At 33.9% G+C, this 18,921-nt stretch overlaps 2 protein-coding genes and 1 long non-coding RNA gene across 5 annotated transcripts; all 3 read right to left on the bottom strand.

Moving 5' to 3' along the window:
• Positions 1 to 7,468: 7,468 nt before the first annotated feature.
• LOC109095750 (predicted GPI-anchored protein 58) lies at positions 7,469 to 10,104 on the bottom strand. Of its 3 annotated transcripts, none has more exons than XM_042759779.1 (10): positions 10,062 to 10,104; positions 9,719 to 9,816; positions 9,609 to 9,632; positions 9,441 to 9,518; positions 9,324 to 9,359; positions 9,194 to 9,232; positions 8,831 to 8,860; positions 8,683 to 8,718; positions 8,064 to 8,111; positions 7,469 to 7,975 (listed from the first exon to the last, which is right to left on the bottom strand). In XM_042759779.1, exons 2-10 carry the CDS (start codon positions 9,770 to 9,772, stop codon positions 7,619 to 7,621), a joined length of 702 nt encoding a protein of 233 aa, XP_042615713.1. In that variant the 5' UTR covers positions 9,773 to 9,816; positions 10,062 to 10,104; the 3' UTR covers positions 7,469 to 7,618. The 3 variants fall into 3 exon arrangements, with proteins under 3 accessions (XP_042615713.1, XP_018964969.2, XP_042615731.1); XM_019109424.2 differs by having other exon boundaries at positions 9,719 to 9,779; positions 10,062 to 10,102; XM_042759797.1 differs by lacking the exon at positions 8,831 to 8,860 and having other exon boundaries at positions 10,062 to 10,088.
• Positions 10,105 to 12,055: 1,951 nt separating this feature from the next.
• On the bottom strand, positions 12,056 to 13,242 carry LOC109096168. The gene is made up of 5 exons (XR_006154811.1): positions 13,172 to 13,242; positions 12,951 to 13,001; positions 12,757 to 12,840; positions 12,509 to 12,539; positions 12,056 to 12,372 (listed from the first exon to the last, which is right to left on the bottom strand). It is a non-coding gene; the product is annotated as an uncharacterized LOC109096168 (long non-coding RNA).
• Positions 13,243 to 15,761: 2,519 nt separating this feature from the next.
• On the bottom strand, positions 15,762 to 17,852 carry LOC109092477 (translation initiation factor IF-2-like). The gene is made up of 9 exons (XM_042721227.1): positions 17,718 to 17,852; positions 17,499 to 17,567; positions 17,348 to 17,395; positions 17,130 to 17,177; positions 16,876 to 16,911; positions 16,709 to 16,777; positions 16,504 to 16,590; positions 16,368 to 16,421; positions 15,762 to 15,955 (listed from the first exon to the last, which is right to left on the bottom strand). The coding sequence occupies exons 2-8, from the start codon at positions 17,550 to 17,552 to the stop codon at positions 16,377 to 16,379; spliced, it is 387 nt and encodes a 128-aa protein (XP_042577161.1). The 5' UTR covers positions 17,553 to 17,567; positions 17,718 to 17,852; the 3' UTR covers positions 15,762 to 15,955; positions 16,368 to 16,376.
• Positions 17,853 to 18,921: the final 1,069 nt, after the last annotated feature.

Genomic DNA, 18,921 nt, shown 5'->3' with positions numbered 1-18,921 from the left:
CACAAACCACAGTAGCTCTTACAAAAGATAAAGGCATTAAAGAGAACAACAACAAAAAAGCTGTAAACTGCTAAACAATAAATAGTAACACTGTAATCTGCATAATTTATTCATCCCTCTATCACCATGCAAAATATCGTTATACAAAGATTCCACTCCTTGCTAAAAAAAAAAAAAAAAAAAAAAAAAAAAAAAAAAAAAAAAAAAAAAAAAAGACATACTCTACAAAAAACAAAACATGAAAATATTTGTCTGAGCTATTTAAAGCATGCTTTGTTTTTGCAGCACTTGCTGTTTAATATTTAAATTGCTTTTGCATTTCAGAAACAGTGCTTGTCAAAGGATAAGATTTGCAATTTTTCAAGAACAATATGGGGAACAAACTCAAACACTCTCAACGATATGCAATGATGTCAAGGGAAAATATAAGTAATTAATTCAACCAAACTAGACTTTCTGGAAACATCTGGTTTAAAGTTATTAAAAATATACAGTATATACCTGTGTGTGTGTGGAAACATCTGGTTCAAAGTTATTAAAAGTATATGCTTATATATATATATATATATATATATATATATATATAATATATTTATATACACTATATATATATATACAGATAACATATATATATATATATACACACATATATATATATACACACATATATATAGACACACCATATTATTACACACATATATATATACACACCATATATAGTACACACATTATATATATCTATTATAATTATATATATATATATATAGATATATATATTATTATATATATAATCCATATATATATATTATATATATATATATATAGATATATATACATATACACATACATATATACACATACATATATAACAGTAGTATATTTTATATATATATATATACATATATATATATATACACACACACATACATACAACACAGTGGGTACAGGGAAAGTATTTAGACCTCCCTTAATTTTTCACCAGTATTTTCACCATTTATTATATTGCAGCCATTTGCTAAAATCATTTAAGTTCATTTTTTTCTCATTAATGTACACACAACACTCCATATAGACATATTCCATATTTTGCACATTCATTAAAAAAGAAAAACTAAAATATCACAGTCTTAAGTATTCAGACCCTTTGCTCAGTATTTAGTAAAAGCACTCTTTTGATCTAATACCATGAGTCTTTTTGGGAAAGATGCAACAAGTTTTTCACACCTGGATTTGGGATCCTCTGCCATTCCTCCTTGCAGATCCTCTCCAGTTCTGTCAGGTTGGATGTTAAACATTGGTGGACAGCCATTTTCAGGTCTCTCCAGAGATGCTCAATTGGGTTTAAGTCAGGGCTCTGGCTGGGCCATTCAAGAACAGTTCACGGAGTTGTTGTGAAGCCACTCCTCTCTTATTTTAGCTGTGTGCTTAGGGTCATTGTCTTGTTGGAAGGTAAACCTTTGGCCCAGTCTGAGGTCCTGAGCATCTGGAGAAGGATATCACTGTTACTTGGCCGCATTCATCTTTCCTCGATTGCAACCAGTCATCCTGTCCCTGCAGCTGAAAAAAACACCCCCACAGCATGATGCTGCCACCACCATGGCTTCACTGTTGGGGACTGTATTGGACAGTTGATGAAGCAGGTGCCTGGTTTTCTCCACACATACCGCTTAGAAGAATTAAGGCAAAATGTTCTATCTTGGTTCATCAGACAGAGAATCTTATTTCTCATGTTTTTTAGCAAACCTTCATGCGGGCCTTTCATGTGTCTTGCACTGAGGAGAGGCTTCTGTCGGGCCACTCTGCCATAAATCCTCGACTGGTGCAGGGCTGCAGTGATGGTTGACTTTCTACAACTTTCTCCCATCTCCCGACTGCATCTCTGGAGCTCAGCCAACAGTGATCTTTGGGTCTCTTCTTTACCTCTCTCACCAAGGCCTCTTCTCCGCATGATTAGCTCAGTGTTGGCACCGGCGGACGGCCAGCTCTAGGAAGGGGTCTGGTCGTCCCAAACGTCTTCCATTTTAAGGATTATGGAGGCCACTGTGCTCTTAGGAACCTTAAGTACAGCAGAAATATTTTTGTAACCTTGGCCAGATCTGTGCCTTGCCACAATTCTGTCTCTGAGCTCTTCAGGCAGGTTCCTTTGACCTCATGATTCTCATTTGCTCTGACATGCACTGTGAGCTGTAAGGTCTTATATAGACAGGTGTGTGGCTTTCCTAATCAAGTCCAATCAGTATAATCAAACACAGCTGGACTCAAATGAGGTAAGGTGTAGAGAACCATCTCAAGGATGATCAGAAGAAGAAATGGACAGCACCATGAGTTAAATATATGAGGTGTCACAGCAAAGGGTCTGAAATACTTAGGACCATGTGATATTTTCAGTTTTTCTTTTTAATAAATCTGCAAAAATGTCAAACATTCTGTGTTTTCTGTCAGTAGGGGGTGCTGTGTGTACATGAATGAGAAAAAAATTAACTTAAATGATTTTAGCAAATGGCTGCAATATAACAAAGAGTGAAAAATTTAAGGCGGTCTGAACACTTTCCGTACCCACTGTATGTATATATATATATATAAATTTCATATTTCTATGAGATATTATAGATGTTCATAGATATTATATAATATCTACTTTTTTTTTTTTCAAAATTGTTGTGTTTGTGCATATAGGCCCGGTTTAATTTATGTGGGGTGTTATATAATATATATATATATATATATATATATTATATATATCTATATATATAATATATATATATATATATATATGTAGTATATATATAATATATATATATATTATTATTATTATATATTATTATTATATTATTTTTTTTTTTTTTTTCCACATAACTGTAACATTTTTAATGACAGAACACTTCAAAATCTGTTTTAACATATAGAAATAATCATTTTATTACAGTTCTGCCCCCATTACTATTGTTCTAAATAAACAATATACACAATGTAAAAATGATTTTTAAGTTGTAAATTAATAAAAAGATTAATGAAGTACACTGGCGTACATTGGAGTAAATGTAATAGTATTTTTTCAGTAAATCCTATTCCATATTTTTTTTAGAATATACAGTAATTTATATACTAAGTATATACGGTGTGATTATTATTTGAGCTTTCTTTTAAACAGAAAAGAGACTCTCATCAGGTTGCAATGGTTCTGTGTATGTTTTTATGTTATGCAATTTTTTATACTGGCGGGCCTGTTTTAATGACCTCACCCAGTTCTCCAGAAACCCACAGGCTAGCCCTGAGTGCTACTGTCACAGGATGTCATTTTTCCAATAGGTCACCTTTCTTGCCTGCTAGAACTGCTCCAGTCAACAGCAAATGCTATTATCGTGAAGTAAATTGTTTAGGAGAAACAATAGCACAGCAGCTAACTGGTCAGTTACACACACTAATAGAAAAGGACAGGTAAGTGCTGAAGCGTTCTAAGAAACGAATAAGAAACAACAGGAAGTACCAGGAAGAACCAGCTTGTAAGACCAAAATGCATGTGCCTACATGCTGTGGTGTATCTTTCTTTCACCAGACTCCAAAACGCCTACATGCTGTGGTGTATCTTTCTTTCACCAGACTCCAAAACACCCTGGTGTGAGGAGCTTGAGTGACTTCCATTTACTGCTCATATCAGTAAATGGGCCATTGACACAGCACGTTAAAATAGCTCTTCCACATAGGCTTTTTTTAGAAAAAAGCCGTCTGTGCTCTCACTGATGCGGTGGGCTTCTGAGTGTCCCCGCGATGAGGGGCCAAATGGGACATTAAAATTGCTTGACTGACCACTAGTTTATGAGGTAAAAGGACCCTCAATAGTGTAGATCAAACAATTAGATCGCTCTGCCTCAATGATCCTGGCTGCACAGTGACTTCCAAAAAAATATAGATCGCTCTTTCCTCTCTCTCCTTTCCGAAATTACAGCATTGCTCTCATGTGCATGTTCCAATTTAAAGTGAAGAGTAAAGTGAAAGTTACGTGACATTCACCAAGTATGGTACACCATACTCAGAATTAGTGCGCTGACACTTAACCCCAGTCTCGAAGCTGCCCACCCACTCGAGCATGTACACACACATCACACTGTTACCACTAAGGATACCCGGATCAGTGGGGCAGCCTATTTCTTTTCTCTCTTCCCCCCCCCCCGCAGTTGGGGTTCTCTCCCCCTCCTTTCAAGGAACAATAAATATTTTAATAATAATATTATTTGCAACTTCCCTTTGAATTAATGCTTGAGTGTTATTTGGGTGTAGTGTATGGAAATAAAGTTTTTTTTTCGTTTGTTTTTAGCCAAAACCCATAATGATTCATGTGATGCTGAGAGTATTTAGTTTTTTGGGGTCTTCTAAAGAGGTCTCAATAGGCAGGTGACTCTTTTATTTAGTGATTTTTCAGTAGTAGAAAATGTCTCAAAAACATTTTCTTAGTTGATTATATTTGTTTGTGAACATTTTAGTGAATATTTGTCACATGCTACATTATAAGCATAAATAAGCAAACGTGCTGCATTTATTTATCTTCAAAATATCTTCAAAACTAGTGATTGCATAAAGGCATAACATAATTTCATATTGTGCCTATACTCTAATTTTCAGGTTTTGAAGAAGAAAGCATCATTAATCTTTGATCCTCTGCTGCACCCTTGTGCCCATCAAGTACACTACTTAACAAAACCTCATAAGTCTATCTGTATAAACATTATGTGATCATTTGATATATAAATATAGGAATATTTGAAAATATTTATAAATATAGAAACATTTGAAATATAAATATATGGTAAATATAGTGTGAAAATTTGCATCCTTGATATTTTTATTACAGAGAAAAAAATTAATAAAGCCAAAAAGGAACTAAATTCCTTTTGAATTACTTTAGATCTATAAAACAACAAAATAATGCATTGTCCCAACCACCAAATAACTTAGTTGCCTGAAAAACAAATTAATGATTTGGCAGAATGAATGATTTGGCTTAAAGATCCCGGGATGCACTGCCAAATGAATAAATTATGCAGATAATGCAGATAGTGTTATTGGCATATTGTTTTTTTTTTTTTACTTATTAAAGCTTCTGTTATTTTTGTTGTCACTGTTACCTTCTTGTGTGGTCATGTTAAGCATCCATCTTTGTAAGTATTGTCTTGAATTTGCAAGAATTTTTTTTTTTTAGTGTTTAACTTCTGTTTACTTTATGTAAAAATAATAGAAATCTATGTTAGAAAGAAATACAAATTAAACTGGTGTTTCTAATTGATAATTTGCTGGACAAGAAATCTGTAGTTGCCTTAACAAGAAATTATTGGCTGTACAAAAAATGGAGTGAATGAACAAATTCAAATTTCCTAAACAAATTAGTGTAACGGGCGTTGCACAAGATCCCGGGCCCTATGCATAGGCAGCCCTGATGGGCCCCCATGAAAATATCCAGGTAAAATAAAATATATTCCAGACTTTTCAAGGGCCCTCTCTTCCTTTGGGGCCCTGGTAATCAGTACTGGTTTTACCCCCAGTCCGACGCCCCTGAGTAACTAAGAACAAGAGTTAAGAGTTTGTTTTTTAATTTGACTGTATTAGTGTTTAGTGATTTTTATCCAGCATTATTCTCTGTTTTATTATGAAACAGTCTCTTTGGGTCTTATCCTATGTCTCCTCGTCTTGCTTTTCCTCTTTGGTCGCTTTCTCCATCTTTTCCTCCTCTTTTTCTTCTGTCTTTTCCTTGTCTTCTTCTAACTTCTCTTTCTCTGTCCCTTCCTCTTTCTCTGGCTCTTCTGTTTCTTCCTTCTTTTCCTTCTCCTCCTCTTCATCTTCATCTTCATCCTCCACCACCTCTCAGAGGTCAGAGCAGGTCAGAGTTGTAGTCCAAGAGGAACCATATCAGGAGATATTCATGCTGCAGCTCCTCAAAGCAGACTCTATGCAAAGAGACACAGTATAAAATTCTCAAAAGTATTGCACCCATTTATTAAGCTACCACAATGTACATATCATGTTGGATGGTGCTGAATATATTACTTTTATCATCTTTATTAGAGAATATGAATTAAGCGACTAAGGGAGACGTACTGTAAGGGAGCACACTTCAGAGGTTAATAAAAAGGAGGCATCTTCTATTGGTATCCTTCTCTCATCTCCTGGTAACCTCATCTTATTAAAACATGAACATTTAATTATTACCTTGCAATTATACCTGTCCAATTGTAGATGACAGGAGTTGTGATTATAAGCAGCCATTGCTAGTACAGGAGTCCCGCTGGGTTAATCACAAATACCTCCTTAGGGCTTGAGAAAATGAAGTTGACATGAGAAATAATCAATGATGATTACTTTGAACTTTGTAAAATCACAGATTAGAAATGACTGATAAAAAGTCTGATACCAACCCCTCTTTTTTCTCTTTCCTTTTCCTTTTCCATTTCCTTTTCTTTTTCTTTTTTCGTTTCCTTCTGTATTTTTTATCATTTTTTCTTTTTTTTTTTTTTTTTTTATTATTTTCCTCATTTTTTCTTTTTTTCAAATTTTATTTATAATTTTTTGTATAGTAGTTGTATAGTTGTTTTTATTTTTGTTTTAAATAGTTTCATATATTTATATATAATATTATATATTTGTATATGTAAATATGTATTTTGTGTTGAGTCATTTGTTATATATATATATATATATGTATTATTGTTTTATTTTGTCCATGTGTTACATAGTTAGATTTCTAATGATTAAAGAGGCCTTTAAATTACTACTACTACAATGTATTTTCTGCAATTTGATTGGTTTCTTCACCCAAAACAATACTTTGTCATTTTTATTTTCTTTCCGAGTGTTGCATTTCAAATGATTAAAGGGCCTTTAATTGCAAAGAGCCTTGTGTGTGTGTGGTCCTAGTATTCCCTATGTTATGGGGGCCACTTTTCCACACAAGTACAGTAATACCAGTAAATTTTGACCTTTTTTTTTTTTCCTTTGGTTGTCGAGAATTATCTTTTTTGACAATCTAAAAATGAAGAGTTTTGTGTAAGCGGTAGGTGGAGGGGATAGAAAATACAGTTTGTGCAGTATAACAACCATTACATCTATGGAATGTCCCCATAAAACATGAAAACTCAACATGTGCCTTGACATGTAGCAGACACTTAAGCAACTTATAGGGCATTCAGGCTAAACATTGTTTTACCAGTACACGTGCTCCCTGGGAATCAAACCCACAACCTTTTGCACTGCTAACACAATGCTCTACCACTGAGCCAAAGGAACTCATTTAGTATTGCACAGTAACATTTCAGTTGACAAAAGACATTTTATTTTAAGAAACTGAAAGAGAATACTTTACTTTTAACAAGTAATGCTGTCTGTAGCGGTATAGGCTCAATTCTTACAATGAGGTTGATAAAAAAAAAAAAAAATTGTCATCTGCCAGGAAACATTTTTACACACAACACAACAAGAATGTGCCACACTTTGTTGAAGCAAGCCAGTTAGACACCCCTCTGTCTAGCCAAGTCCCTGTGCTATAATGTTCATACCATAGAAGTTTGGTCTTAATGTCAGTGATGTGACTGATTGGTTATGAGGGAGGGGCTTGTGATCATCTCTTTCACTACACAGGCAGAGCAGCAGCGTTTTCATCAGCCACCAACACCTGGTCTGCACCAGCAGTGGCATCAGGCCCCACCAAAGTGGTGTCAGTGTCCACAGCGACTGCCGGTACCTCAGGGATGAGGAATGGAACAGCAGAAGCAATGACTTCGGTAGCAGGTTCAACAGTAACATCTACAGCAATATCAACAGGTGCAATCTCATTTGCGGCAGTAGCGACTGCGGCGGCTCCAGCAGGTTCAGGTTCGGCTCCAGCCTCGGCTCCAGCCTCGGCTCCTTCTGCCTCATCTGAGTTCAAAGGAGCAGCCCGCTGGGCAGGCTGGTAGCCATAGGGAGGATAAAACCCACGAAACTGCGGCTAGGGTAGACGAGAGATGAAAAGTGGGACGAAACTCATAATGTTTAATAAATGTGTGAAACAATTTTGACTAGATGAAATAACCTACTGCTCCTTCCTCATCTGATTCATCTCCTGTGGGGTTGAAGAAAATGCCCTGAAAGAAATTTTTAAAGATCAGTGTAAACACAATAAACTGTACTTACAGTATTACCAGTCTTAAGTACACTCTTAAAAATAAAGATTCGAAGGTTTGTAGCGATGCAAAGAAGATCAATTTTGGCTTCTCCAAAGAACCTTTCGGTGAATGGTTCTTAAAAGAACTGAAATTGCTTAGTGTCACTCAATATTTTAAAAGTCTGAAGAACTTTTTTCCACTATAAACAACCTTTTGGATGTTAAAGGTTCTTCATGGAATCATTGACCCCAACACAGAACCTTTATTTTAAAGAGTGTATTGCCACTCTGTAGTTTTTGCAAAAAGCCATGCTAAAAGCTACAGTGCCACTGGCTACTACTCAATAAACCAAACTAAACTGCAATGCATAATGTATGTATGTTGTACTCTAAATGCAATGCTGCTTCACATCATAAACAGATGCTAAAGAGAAATCATTACTCAAAATATTGACAGCATGTTGCTAACCTTCTGTGGTACAACCTGGTATAACATGGTATAACATGCCATGACTGACATTGACCCACAATGGCAATAGCATGTTGCTAACCTGCTGTGGTGCTTGAGGTGAAACCTGAGGCTGGGCCTGTAACAAGAGAAATATATATATAAAAAATAATGTTTTCAAAAGGCTATTGTTTATCCTCAAAAACACAAAAATGTTATATGATATCTGATTTTGAATGAGAAGGGTTTACATGAACAGGTGCGGGCGCTGCGGGTGCTGCCTGTGAGGAACACAAAATGTCATCAGTTCCATGAAGCAGGCATGTTCACACAGTAAAGTCTTCAAATGGAGTGGTTAATTAATTACATTTTTTTATCTGAAACATCTTGCCAATCATAGTATTTGGTGGTAAGCTGTTTTTGTATAATAAATAATTTAGAATTCATTATTTCCCAAGATTCAATATCTCATGCACATTTACTTATTTAATAGTCTTCTAATAATCTATCGCAAAATAAAACCCTTTACTCCATAGAAAGAAAAAAAACTGTAAACTAAAAATTTTACATGACTGACAGAACTAAATTTATGATTTTGAATGAGAAGGGTTTACATGAACAGGTGCGGGCGCTGCGGGCGCTGAGAGTGCTGCCTGTGAGGAACACAAAATGTCATCAGTTCCATGAAGCAGGCATGTTCACACAGTAAAGTCTTCAAATGAGGTGGTTAATTTTTTTACATACAGGCAGTTGAGCACCAACAGGAACAGCACCAAAACCCTGCAAAACATTGATTACATTATGTTATTATTATTAAATGCCTCTACTGTATGTTTTTAGCTTTAGCGCCATTGAACTGACCTGTTGCCGCAGATGTCCAAACATTCTGTAGAGTTCCATCAACTGCAGTGCTGTGTTAGCATGACTAATAATTGCCTGCTGCAAGAGAGAAAACACAGCAAGTAGTATGCAAAACATTAGGCCATACTTCCATTAACATTCATTACTATAGACTCTCAGAGGTCGTACCTCATTGCTGTCACTGTCAGGGGCCTAAATTATGCAAAGCAACAAGAAGATGTCAAAATGTGTGAGACTTAGACTGTTATGCTGTCTTGAACTGAGAAACGAGAACTTACAGGGGCAGCTATTGAGGAGCCCAGCAAACACATCAGGAATGCCACAGCTTTCATATTTGCTCTTATGGTCCAAAAAGAAAAACAAACAAAACGTGTAGCTGTAGAAACATTAAATACTGTCAGTACGTTCTTAAAAATAAGGGTTTTTATAGTGGAAAAAGGTTCTTTGGGATATTAAAATGTTCCTTACATTTACTTTTTTTTTTTTTTTTTTTTTTTTGAAGAACCCAAAATGATTTTTTGATAGCATTGCTGCAATATTCAATGTTCATTTTGCAGTCTCTATTTTTGAGAGTTTAACATATACATGGGTTAAAACTCTCTAGAAATGGTAAGAGCTTACCTTTTTTTGAAAATCACAAGGACAACCGGCTGGCTTCTTGAAGTTTAAAGTTGAATGCATAACTACTGAACAACGCTGCTATATATACTTAGCAGATCCTGAAACAAGCCAATCATCTCTCAGCAAAGAGGGAAATCTATTTTTGCCCATATTCTTAAAAAAAATAAGGTTGTAATTAAAACTTTTAATGACCCATTATGTTTAATTATACACTGTAAAAAAATCTGCTTGGTGCACAGTTCTTCGAAAAGACAGAAGAAAAATTAAATTATCTTCCCAATCCTCCAGACAGGAGGGCTGTCTGTCTGTGGTGTTTGAGGGTGAAGTTTGGATATATATCACTTGTAAAGGGCCCCTTTTCGCATGAGAGACTTGATGGTGCCTGCCGAAATAATCGATCTAATTAAAACAGATCTTCACAATTAAGCTTATATTACACATTCTTCTGACCTCTTAATTACAGACTTAATCCACCATTTCATGCTGATTCATTTGGGGCAGATCTTTTGTCTCCTCATTGTTGTGACCACAGTTAGTGTTGTTTTTGTCGTCTGCGTTTTTTCCCTCACTCTATGCTTTGGAGCATTACAGGGGCTGAGATGCCTTATGCTTTAGGGAATCCACATCCAGGTTGTCTTCCATCTGATAAAGAATGCGAACATAAAATGTTTATAGATATCCATTTGCTGAGCTCAAAAGATTCAGGCAAGAGAGGACATATACTCTGGCTCCCATTCAGTCATTCTTATAGACAAGATACATTTGAAGATGTTTCCCCAGGGTCAAATTTCATCTTTCTGGTTTTTCAAAAGACTAGATTTATACGTTTTAACACACATTTTTTTAACTCTAGAACCTTCAACTGTAGTTTTACATTTTTTTTAACCTGTTATTGATTCCCAAACGTTAAGGCCAGTCTTTTTTATTCATTTTTTATTAATTTAAATTGTTTTATCTGAAACATCTTGCCAATCATAGTATTTGGTGGTAAAATGTTTTCGTATAATAAATAATTTAGAATTCATTATTTCCCAAGATTCAATATCTAATGTACATTTACTTATTTAATAGTCTTCTAATAATCACGATAATGCAATTATTATCGCAAAATAAAACCCTTTTCTCCATAGAAAGAAAAAAAACTGTAAACTAAAATTTTAAGGCAAAAGTATTAACATGACTGACAGAACTAAATTTATGGGTATGAGTTCAATCTGATAGACATAGTTAAAGTAACAAAATAACTGTATCTAAAATCATATGATATTACACATATGGCATCTTTTAGACTACAAAAAATATTTGTAGAGCTGAGAATGATCAAATATCATAGAATATATATGTGTGTGTGTGTGTGTGTGTGTGTGATTAGAATTGAATAAAAATTGCAGAGCTAATTAAACCATGTTATGATAATGACCAAACTCTGTCTCAAAATCTCGTTAAATGTTGTTGCCCAACGCACCAACATACTGTATCTCAGAGCAAATATAAAGGAATAGATTAATTGCTAATGTACTGTAGGTCTATTACTTTGTGAGTGCTTCTTTATTTCTGCATGCATGTAAGAAGACCATTAGAATTCCCGATGACCTGGCATGTAGAAACTGCAAAACTTCTTATAGTTTACTCTTTAAGCTCTCTCAGTGTTGTTTTTATGAGCATATTAAATAATTCTCTTATTTGATATTCACACATCTTTAAACTTCCTTGAGGCTGAATGTGGCCTAACAAAGTCTTTGCTCTACTAAAGTTTTAACGAGCATGAATTTAATGATTCTGATCATGCTGTATCATGTTTATTGTACTGCAGAATGGTGTAGGTGCAAAATATTTCACTTTATCCCTGGAGGGGTCCTTTGAAATGTTGAAAATATATATATTTTGTATTATTTTAATAAATAAGTATGCAGTACATATTTCACCTCCTGTTTTGTAACAGCTGGCAATCGGATAAAAAGTGCAGATAAAAATAAAGTTTTGTTTAATCGACTTTATTACTGAAACACTACTCACAAAAGGCCTACATGATAAAATATTCAGAATTGACATTTGTTTGATATTCAGTTAAGGTATAATTTTCTCACATCAGAATGAAGCCAAAACAGCACATTTCAAACTGTATACCATGCACATATAGAACTTAAAAAAAAATTGTTTTACATAAGGGTAAATCATCTTCTTCATGTTCAAAAATCAGCTCATTTTAAATTATTATTCCAGAAAAAGTACTAATTCTAAAAAGCATTAGACAAAAAAGTTTAACACACTGCTGTTTGCCATCTTTTCCCACTCAGCTTCAAAGATGTCCCTGCAGGCATAAGAAATGATATGTCAAACAAGAATGAAAGATTGATTTTATACAGTGCTGTATTAAAACTATATTAATATTAAAACTATTATGTTGCAATTCAAAATGAAGATGAATGAATCCAATTCAGACACACCTAAGCAGTATCTTCATGGCTTGGTAGACACCTGAAAGAAAGTGTAGATAATTAACAAGTGTGTGGCCCACATAATTGGCTGTTTCTGCAAAACCGCTGCTGACATACAACATTCGCAAGTTCTCATTTTGGTTAAACACATCCTAGCTAAATGCAGCACTGAAGGAGTATTTATGTTGTGAAATCAGAGCTTTATTGAGGCTTGTGTTTTTAGCTTCTCACACATATTCATTCAAACACACACACACCTGTACTGTCTGAGCCTTCTGCTCCGGCTCAGTTTGCTGCTGAGGCTCCTGGGCTTGTGGAGGACCATCCTGGAATGGTGGGTTCTGTGTAAAAAATGCAATAGAAGCTCACTGATTTTCAAGTCTTTCAGCAAATACCAATAAAAGCGCAAGTGATTATGAAGCCAAACAGGTTCAAAGCATAATTGTCTCACCACAGGTGGCTGTTGAGGAACTGTCTGTGGCATAAAATCGAAGGGGAAGATCTATATATTCACAAACATATAAAATACCACATTCAAACAAACATTCCCAAACATGTTCATATATATATATATATATATATATATATATATATATATATATATATATATATATAGATATATATATATATATATATAATGTCAAAAATGTCGAAGCAATTTCAAGAATTTACATTTGGAATTTGAGGTATCATGGGAACATTGGGTTGGGTCCTGAAAAAACAAAAAAACATCTTTATCAACATCAACAAGAGTATGTTTTACTAGAAAATACTTGTAAGTCTATATATGTATATATATGTATGTGTATATATATATATATATATATATATATATATATATATATATATATGCATGTTATAGTACTCCCAGAAGAAGAAGGAAAAAATCAACATTTGTAAGGATCAGCTAGCGTTTAGATGTAAAGAGAAAACAATCATTACCTGGCGCTGACTGAAGTCATAGGGGTAAAACTTGAGGAGAAAGAAAAACAAAATCACCATTTATTTCACTGCATAAGAGTATTATGTCTGTAATTTAATGAGACATTAGCAGGGACTAAAGCAACACTGTGCTTAAGTGACTTTATACAGAGTGTAGTTAAACATCTCTAGACTTTGCTGAATTAGCCTTTCTGTCTGTTCACTCACGATTTCCACGCTTTTTCTGCCGGGAGCTTTAGGGAGAGAGTACTTGATGAACCCTTGTGTAGGGAATGACTGAGAACACACACACACAGAGAGAGAGAGAGAGTCATGCCACAGTATGAATAATAGTAGTAATCATTTTCTATTCTTTTGGCATACACACGTGGTATATATTGATTTGTCTGATTGAGCTGAGTTTATCACAGAGGCGCCTAACAAAGAAGCTGCGTAGACGATAAGTGTTTGGAAAGACAGGCTTGCAGAAATGAAAACGTTACTGACTCACCGATGTGCCCGCTGCTCCCCCTACCGGACTGACAGGGAATTGTGGAGGAAAAATCTGTTTGATAAAAAATAAAAAAATAACAATAATAATATATTTAGGATGTTATACAGCACATACACTATAATTTGTGGATGTTGTTATTGTTGTTTATTTAGGTAATCTACATTTAATATATATATATATATATATATATATATATATATATATATATATTATATATATATATATACACACACATTAATTTAATAACATTTAATAAATGATTATTTAACATGACTCAATGAACCTGAATGCATCAGGTACACTAACCTAATAAAAGCAATATACATACACTATGTTTTTTCAGGTTATCTGAAATATGTGGTACCATGAACTAAAACCATACAACTATTTTAGTTACTTGAAATGAAATATTTAAAAATTAATTTATTTCAGCTAGTTTTCATTTAGTGAATAAAAAACACAACACAATTACTGAAACTTTAACTAAACTAATAATGAAAGCAAAAAATCTAAAAATAAAACCATTCATTAATGAAACCTGTAATAGTATCTCAATTATACTAAAAAACTAAACAAAACAAAATACTGTTATATTTAAGGCAATAACTAATAGAAATAAAAATAAATCATACAATTTCCATGCTGATTGGAGCATTCAGACCAGGATGTGACTGTGATGGGATTCCCTGGAAAGCACCATTATTCCCCTGAAATACGAAGGAAAGGAGTTAAAGTTCATTTTAGTGGATGCCCAAAAAGAACATGTTTAGTTTGGTAATAATTCGAATGTTCAATGCATGTTCTGTAGCAACATCAGATAAACCTATAAATCATATAAACACATGTAATCAAACAGTGTAATATTACAGAGCTATTTTCATCATGAAACTGGTTGCAATGTGTTGATTATGGTCAAAGCAAAAGATTCCGAAGGCTGTTATGCTGTTTATGGATACTGAAAAGTTAAGAATGTTCATGCGTGGTTAACCCCACCTGCTTCGGGTTGCCATAATGAGGGAGATAATTGAAAAATGGTGAAAGCTAGAGAGAGATATAAACACACATGGGGAAAAAAAAGGATCAGTTCCAGCATCTGGGTGACCTAGACACATAAAACAAGCTTTGATAACTACTAAGACATTCCTACGGTTTAATGTTTACTTACTGGTGCTGCGGATACTGCACCAGCCAGAAGAAGACACAGGAGAGATGTCCACATGTTTATCGATTCACCAACCTTACACAAACAAAGACGTGAGCTAAGACTGTCAAAACCCATGAAGGAGTGCTAGTTCTGAATGATAACAGAAACAGAACCACTTACAGTGCACAAAAATGGTCAACCAGTTTTCTCACCTTGGCTGCAAGTAGAGTCACTAGCTCTGGAAAATATGTTTCGTGCTTTTATTTGGTCTCTGGCTTAGCGCTTAGCCAATCCCTCTCCGGCTAGACTTTATCATGACCTCACAGATAGAGAAAGGTGGTTATTGAGAAAATGACCTGTAGTCAGACATTGTCTGCCTGTCTGTCAGCTATTATTATAATGATGATAGCCGAGGGAACTGCTGATATCACCAGCCTATGTTTTTGAAGCTATATTTTCAAGGTACAAAATATCAGTGCTATTCAAAATAGGAACTGAGTTTATTTTGTTTTATATGAACTTAGTGGTGTTTAACTGCAAAAACAACAACAACAAATGTCAGGTTTTGAAGAGCATTTTTGGGATGATGTTTATTATCAGTCAAACTAGGAATTGTTATGTATTTGTAAGAATTATAACATTATAACTGTTCAGCAATAGTAATAACACAAGGAGGCAAGGAATTGATTGTACGGTTTATTATAAATCAAGATTTAAAAACATGGTTGCAAAAAAGCTATGATTTTTATGGCTCTCATGCATCAAGCCACTGAGAAAGCACCCTTTGATTGACTGTGACATTATTTCAGTCAATTTGCTAAACACTACAAGCAGTTTCTTTGAGGTTCAAGAATTGGTGGTCAGCTTATCTGTTCATCTATGAGAGAAGAAAAAATTAAGGTTTTAGAAATGTGCTTATTGTCTAGAAATATTTCTATAGTGTATTTTATGTTTTTAAAAAATCATTTAATAATTAAAAAGAAAAAAATATATATGTTTCTAAAAGCTGCACGGTATGCACTAAAAAAAATTATGTAGAAAAATTTTTCATTCATGAACTGCTAGTAAATGTCACAATTATTTACACAGAGATGGCAAGTAACACATTGAATTAAAAATAAAACGTTGAAAGAATGAAATAGTATTTTCTTGTAAAACCTAATAAACTTTATTTTATTTATGTGTGAGTGACCAGTGTACAATGTTGCATCTTCCATTGCAAAAACTGTTCTGCTGATGGCATTACAGCATTATAATTGATAAATCAGTTATAATTATACTTAACCAACCAATCTGGTTTAGTCGTCATGATCATCATCATCATTGTCCTTTGGAACAGGGGCCTAAAAAATACAAAAAATTACAAATAGCCACATATATATGTGAAATTATAATATATATCACAAATTTTAATTTTGACTGTACTGGGGCAGCAGGGGCAGCAGGAACAGCAGGAACAGCTGGAACAGCTGGAGCAGCTGGAGCAGGTTGAGGAAAGCTGAATGGGTACAGCTAGAAAACAAAGGAAAATGAATTTACTTCTACGTAACTGGAAATAAATGGGGGCATCATGCTGGAGATTCATATTTCATGTAGCAATAGACAAATAAAAAAGCACGAATACACATACAACTTCAACACTTTCTTTGCCTGCGGGCTGGGGAATCTCATGCTTAATGAAGCCGTGGACAGGTTGACCCTGTGGAGAATAAGACAAAATGAGCACTGACTGCGTGCCAAAATAGCAGGAAATAATGAATATTCTATGAAAGGAAATAAAAACCAACTGAAACTCACAGGAACTCCAGCTGCAGCCTGCTGAGCTGCCAAAAGCTGAAAATATAATATAATATAATATAATATAATATAATATAATATAATATAATATAATATAATATAATATAATATAATATAAATATAATTTTAATGAAACATTTTGTATTTATATATATTTTTTTTAAATCTAAAATATTATAATATTTATTATATGTCTGAGTAATATATTATTGAGTGATGGTAAAAATTAATCTATTTCACATATCCATACTTACAATCTCAACTTCAGAAGGTCTAGCTGCAGCAGCAGCCGCAGGAAGAGCCTGTAGATCATCATACACACTTTTTATATAATCCAAACTGCAGTATTATCATATATGACATATATATTACTATACATGAACTATATATATTCTCATATGCTATGAATCATTTTAATTAAGTCTTTTTAAATAATAAATGTGTATTTATTTAATGTTTGGACCAAACTAACCTGTGAAGCCAGGACAGGTTTGTACTCTAGCTCATAATACATCAATTGCTGTGTGTCAAAGAACAGGAAAGTCAGAGCTATAGTATCACATAATATTAGCATCACATATTCTCTTGTCATAGCTGACAGTCAAATACTGTAGATGATGTACCGGAGCGCAGTAGGCCACTCCAATGACTAATGCCAGCAAAATGAGGGCTCTCATGTTGAATGATAACGTCTGAAATGAAATGTGAAATATACATTTTATGAAAGAAATAGTTAAATTTAACCAACTACAACAGGAAACTAGATCTAGATCTAGAACTAGACCTTCAACCCCAAACAGCAAAGGTGCTGATGAGCATTTGTTGAATTAATATTACCTTACCTTTGTTTAAGACTGTTGAGCGTGATCAGGATTGTTGAGGAGGATTTTGTGATACTGAGGTCTTGATATATCCCTTATATTCAGTTTGAAAACAAAAGGCCCGTAACTTCAGCATCTGATTGGCTTTGGTGAGCAGCCAAGTTTCTGTATAGAGGACAAAAATGTCTGTTCAAAACAGGAATATATCTTCGCTTATCTCGAAGCAAAATTTTGGCTGTGACTGTAATTATATTAAGTTTGGCACGATACATTAGAGGTATGTGACAGTATACAAATAAATCAAATGCAATAAAAAATACATTTATGGCACAAGTGATGAAATCAGAATATCTGACAGCACTGTTCACACTTGTCTAAGCTGTATAAAACCTTCTGCCTGACAGAGCATTCATAAATCATATTATATACAATAAATACCAACCACTGTACCTAAGCAATATTTTAACTTATTTTTCACTGAATATAAATGGTTCTTGCAATATATACCCACTCTGTATTTCATTCTGAATTTAAATTTAAGGTTACAAACACCCATGAAAGTCAAATATTTGACTTTGTTGCCTTTCATGTAAAGATTTCAAAGTCATCTATGAAACGAGTTTTTTTAAGTTTTTATGTATTTTTTTCCCATGTATTGTTTAAAAGTTTGATCTCTCTCTCTCTCTCTTTAAATAGTTTATTTGCATGAATCGTAATTGATTGTACTGTTCAGGAACATTTATCGCTAAACTGGTCTTTGAAAAATGAGTCACAGAATTTAATAAATTACTTCTATTTAATTTTTTCATGTAAGTTAACTGTAGATGGTTTCCCTGATCCTCTACCAACAGGCGATTCTGTTGTTCTGATGGCTTTAATAATCAGAAATACATTGTAATTCTATGTTCTGTACTCTAAAATTATGTGTGTATATATATATATATATATATATATATATATATATATATATATATATATATCTGTGTATGTATTTATATGCATTCTATAATCTTTTTTGTTATTCACTCAGCTTGTTTTTGTCTGGGTTAAGTGTGCACATTTTTCCAGTACTACTAACACTGCTGACACTTGATGACAGTTACTGTATGCAACACAGAAAGAGCCTCATGCTGTAATGAGCTTCGTATTTAATTACAAGTCAGATACATATGTTGAGGCCCACACGCATAGTTCACAGTACAAAAGACAGAAATAATTTTAAACA

The sequence above is a fragment of the Cyprinus carpio genome, chromosome A1 (assembly GCF_018340385.1).
Source record: "Cyprinus carpio isolate SPL01 chromosome A1, ASM1834038v1, whole genome shotgun sequence".
NCBI classification, from domain to species: Eukaryota; Metazoa; Chordata; class Actinopteri; order Cypriniformes; family Cyprinidae; genus Cyprinus; species Cyprinus carpio.
The sequence above is the reverse complement of the archived record's forward strand: the minus strand, read 5'-3'. Positions and strand labels throughout refer to the sequence as shown.

Bases quoted from the DNA above. Each gene is read 5' to 3' on its own strand.
- LOC109095750 (XM_042759779.1), bottom strand. From the start codon at position 9,772: ATGAAAGCTGTGGCATTCCTGATGTGTTTGCTGGGCTCCTCAATAGCT. The intron at 9,519-9,608 runs GTACGACCTCTG...TCTCTCTTGCAG, and splicing joins CTGACAGTGACAGCAATGAG to CAGGCAATTATTAGTCATGC. The intron at 9,233-9,323 runs GTATGTAAAAAA...TGTTCCTCACAG, and splicing joins CTGTTGGTGCTCAACTGCCT to GCAGCACTCTCAGCGCCCGC.
- LOC109092477 (XM_042721227.1), bottom strand. From the start codon at position 17,552: ATGAGAGCCCTCATTTTGCTGGCATTAGTCATTGGAGTGGCCTACTGC. The intron at 17,178-17,347 runs GTTAGTTTGGTC...GATGATCTACAG, and splicing joins AACCTGTCCTGGCTTCACAG to GCTCTTCCTGCGGCTGCTGC. The intron at 16,422-16,503 runs GTACAGTCAAAA...TGTATTTTTTAG, and splicing joins CTGCTGCCCCTGCTGCCCCA to GCCCCTGTTCCAAAGGACAA.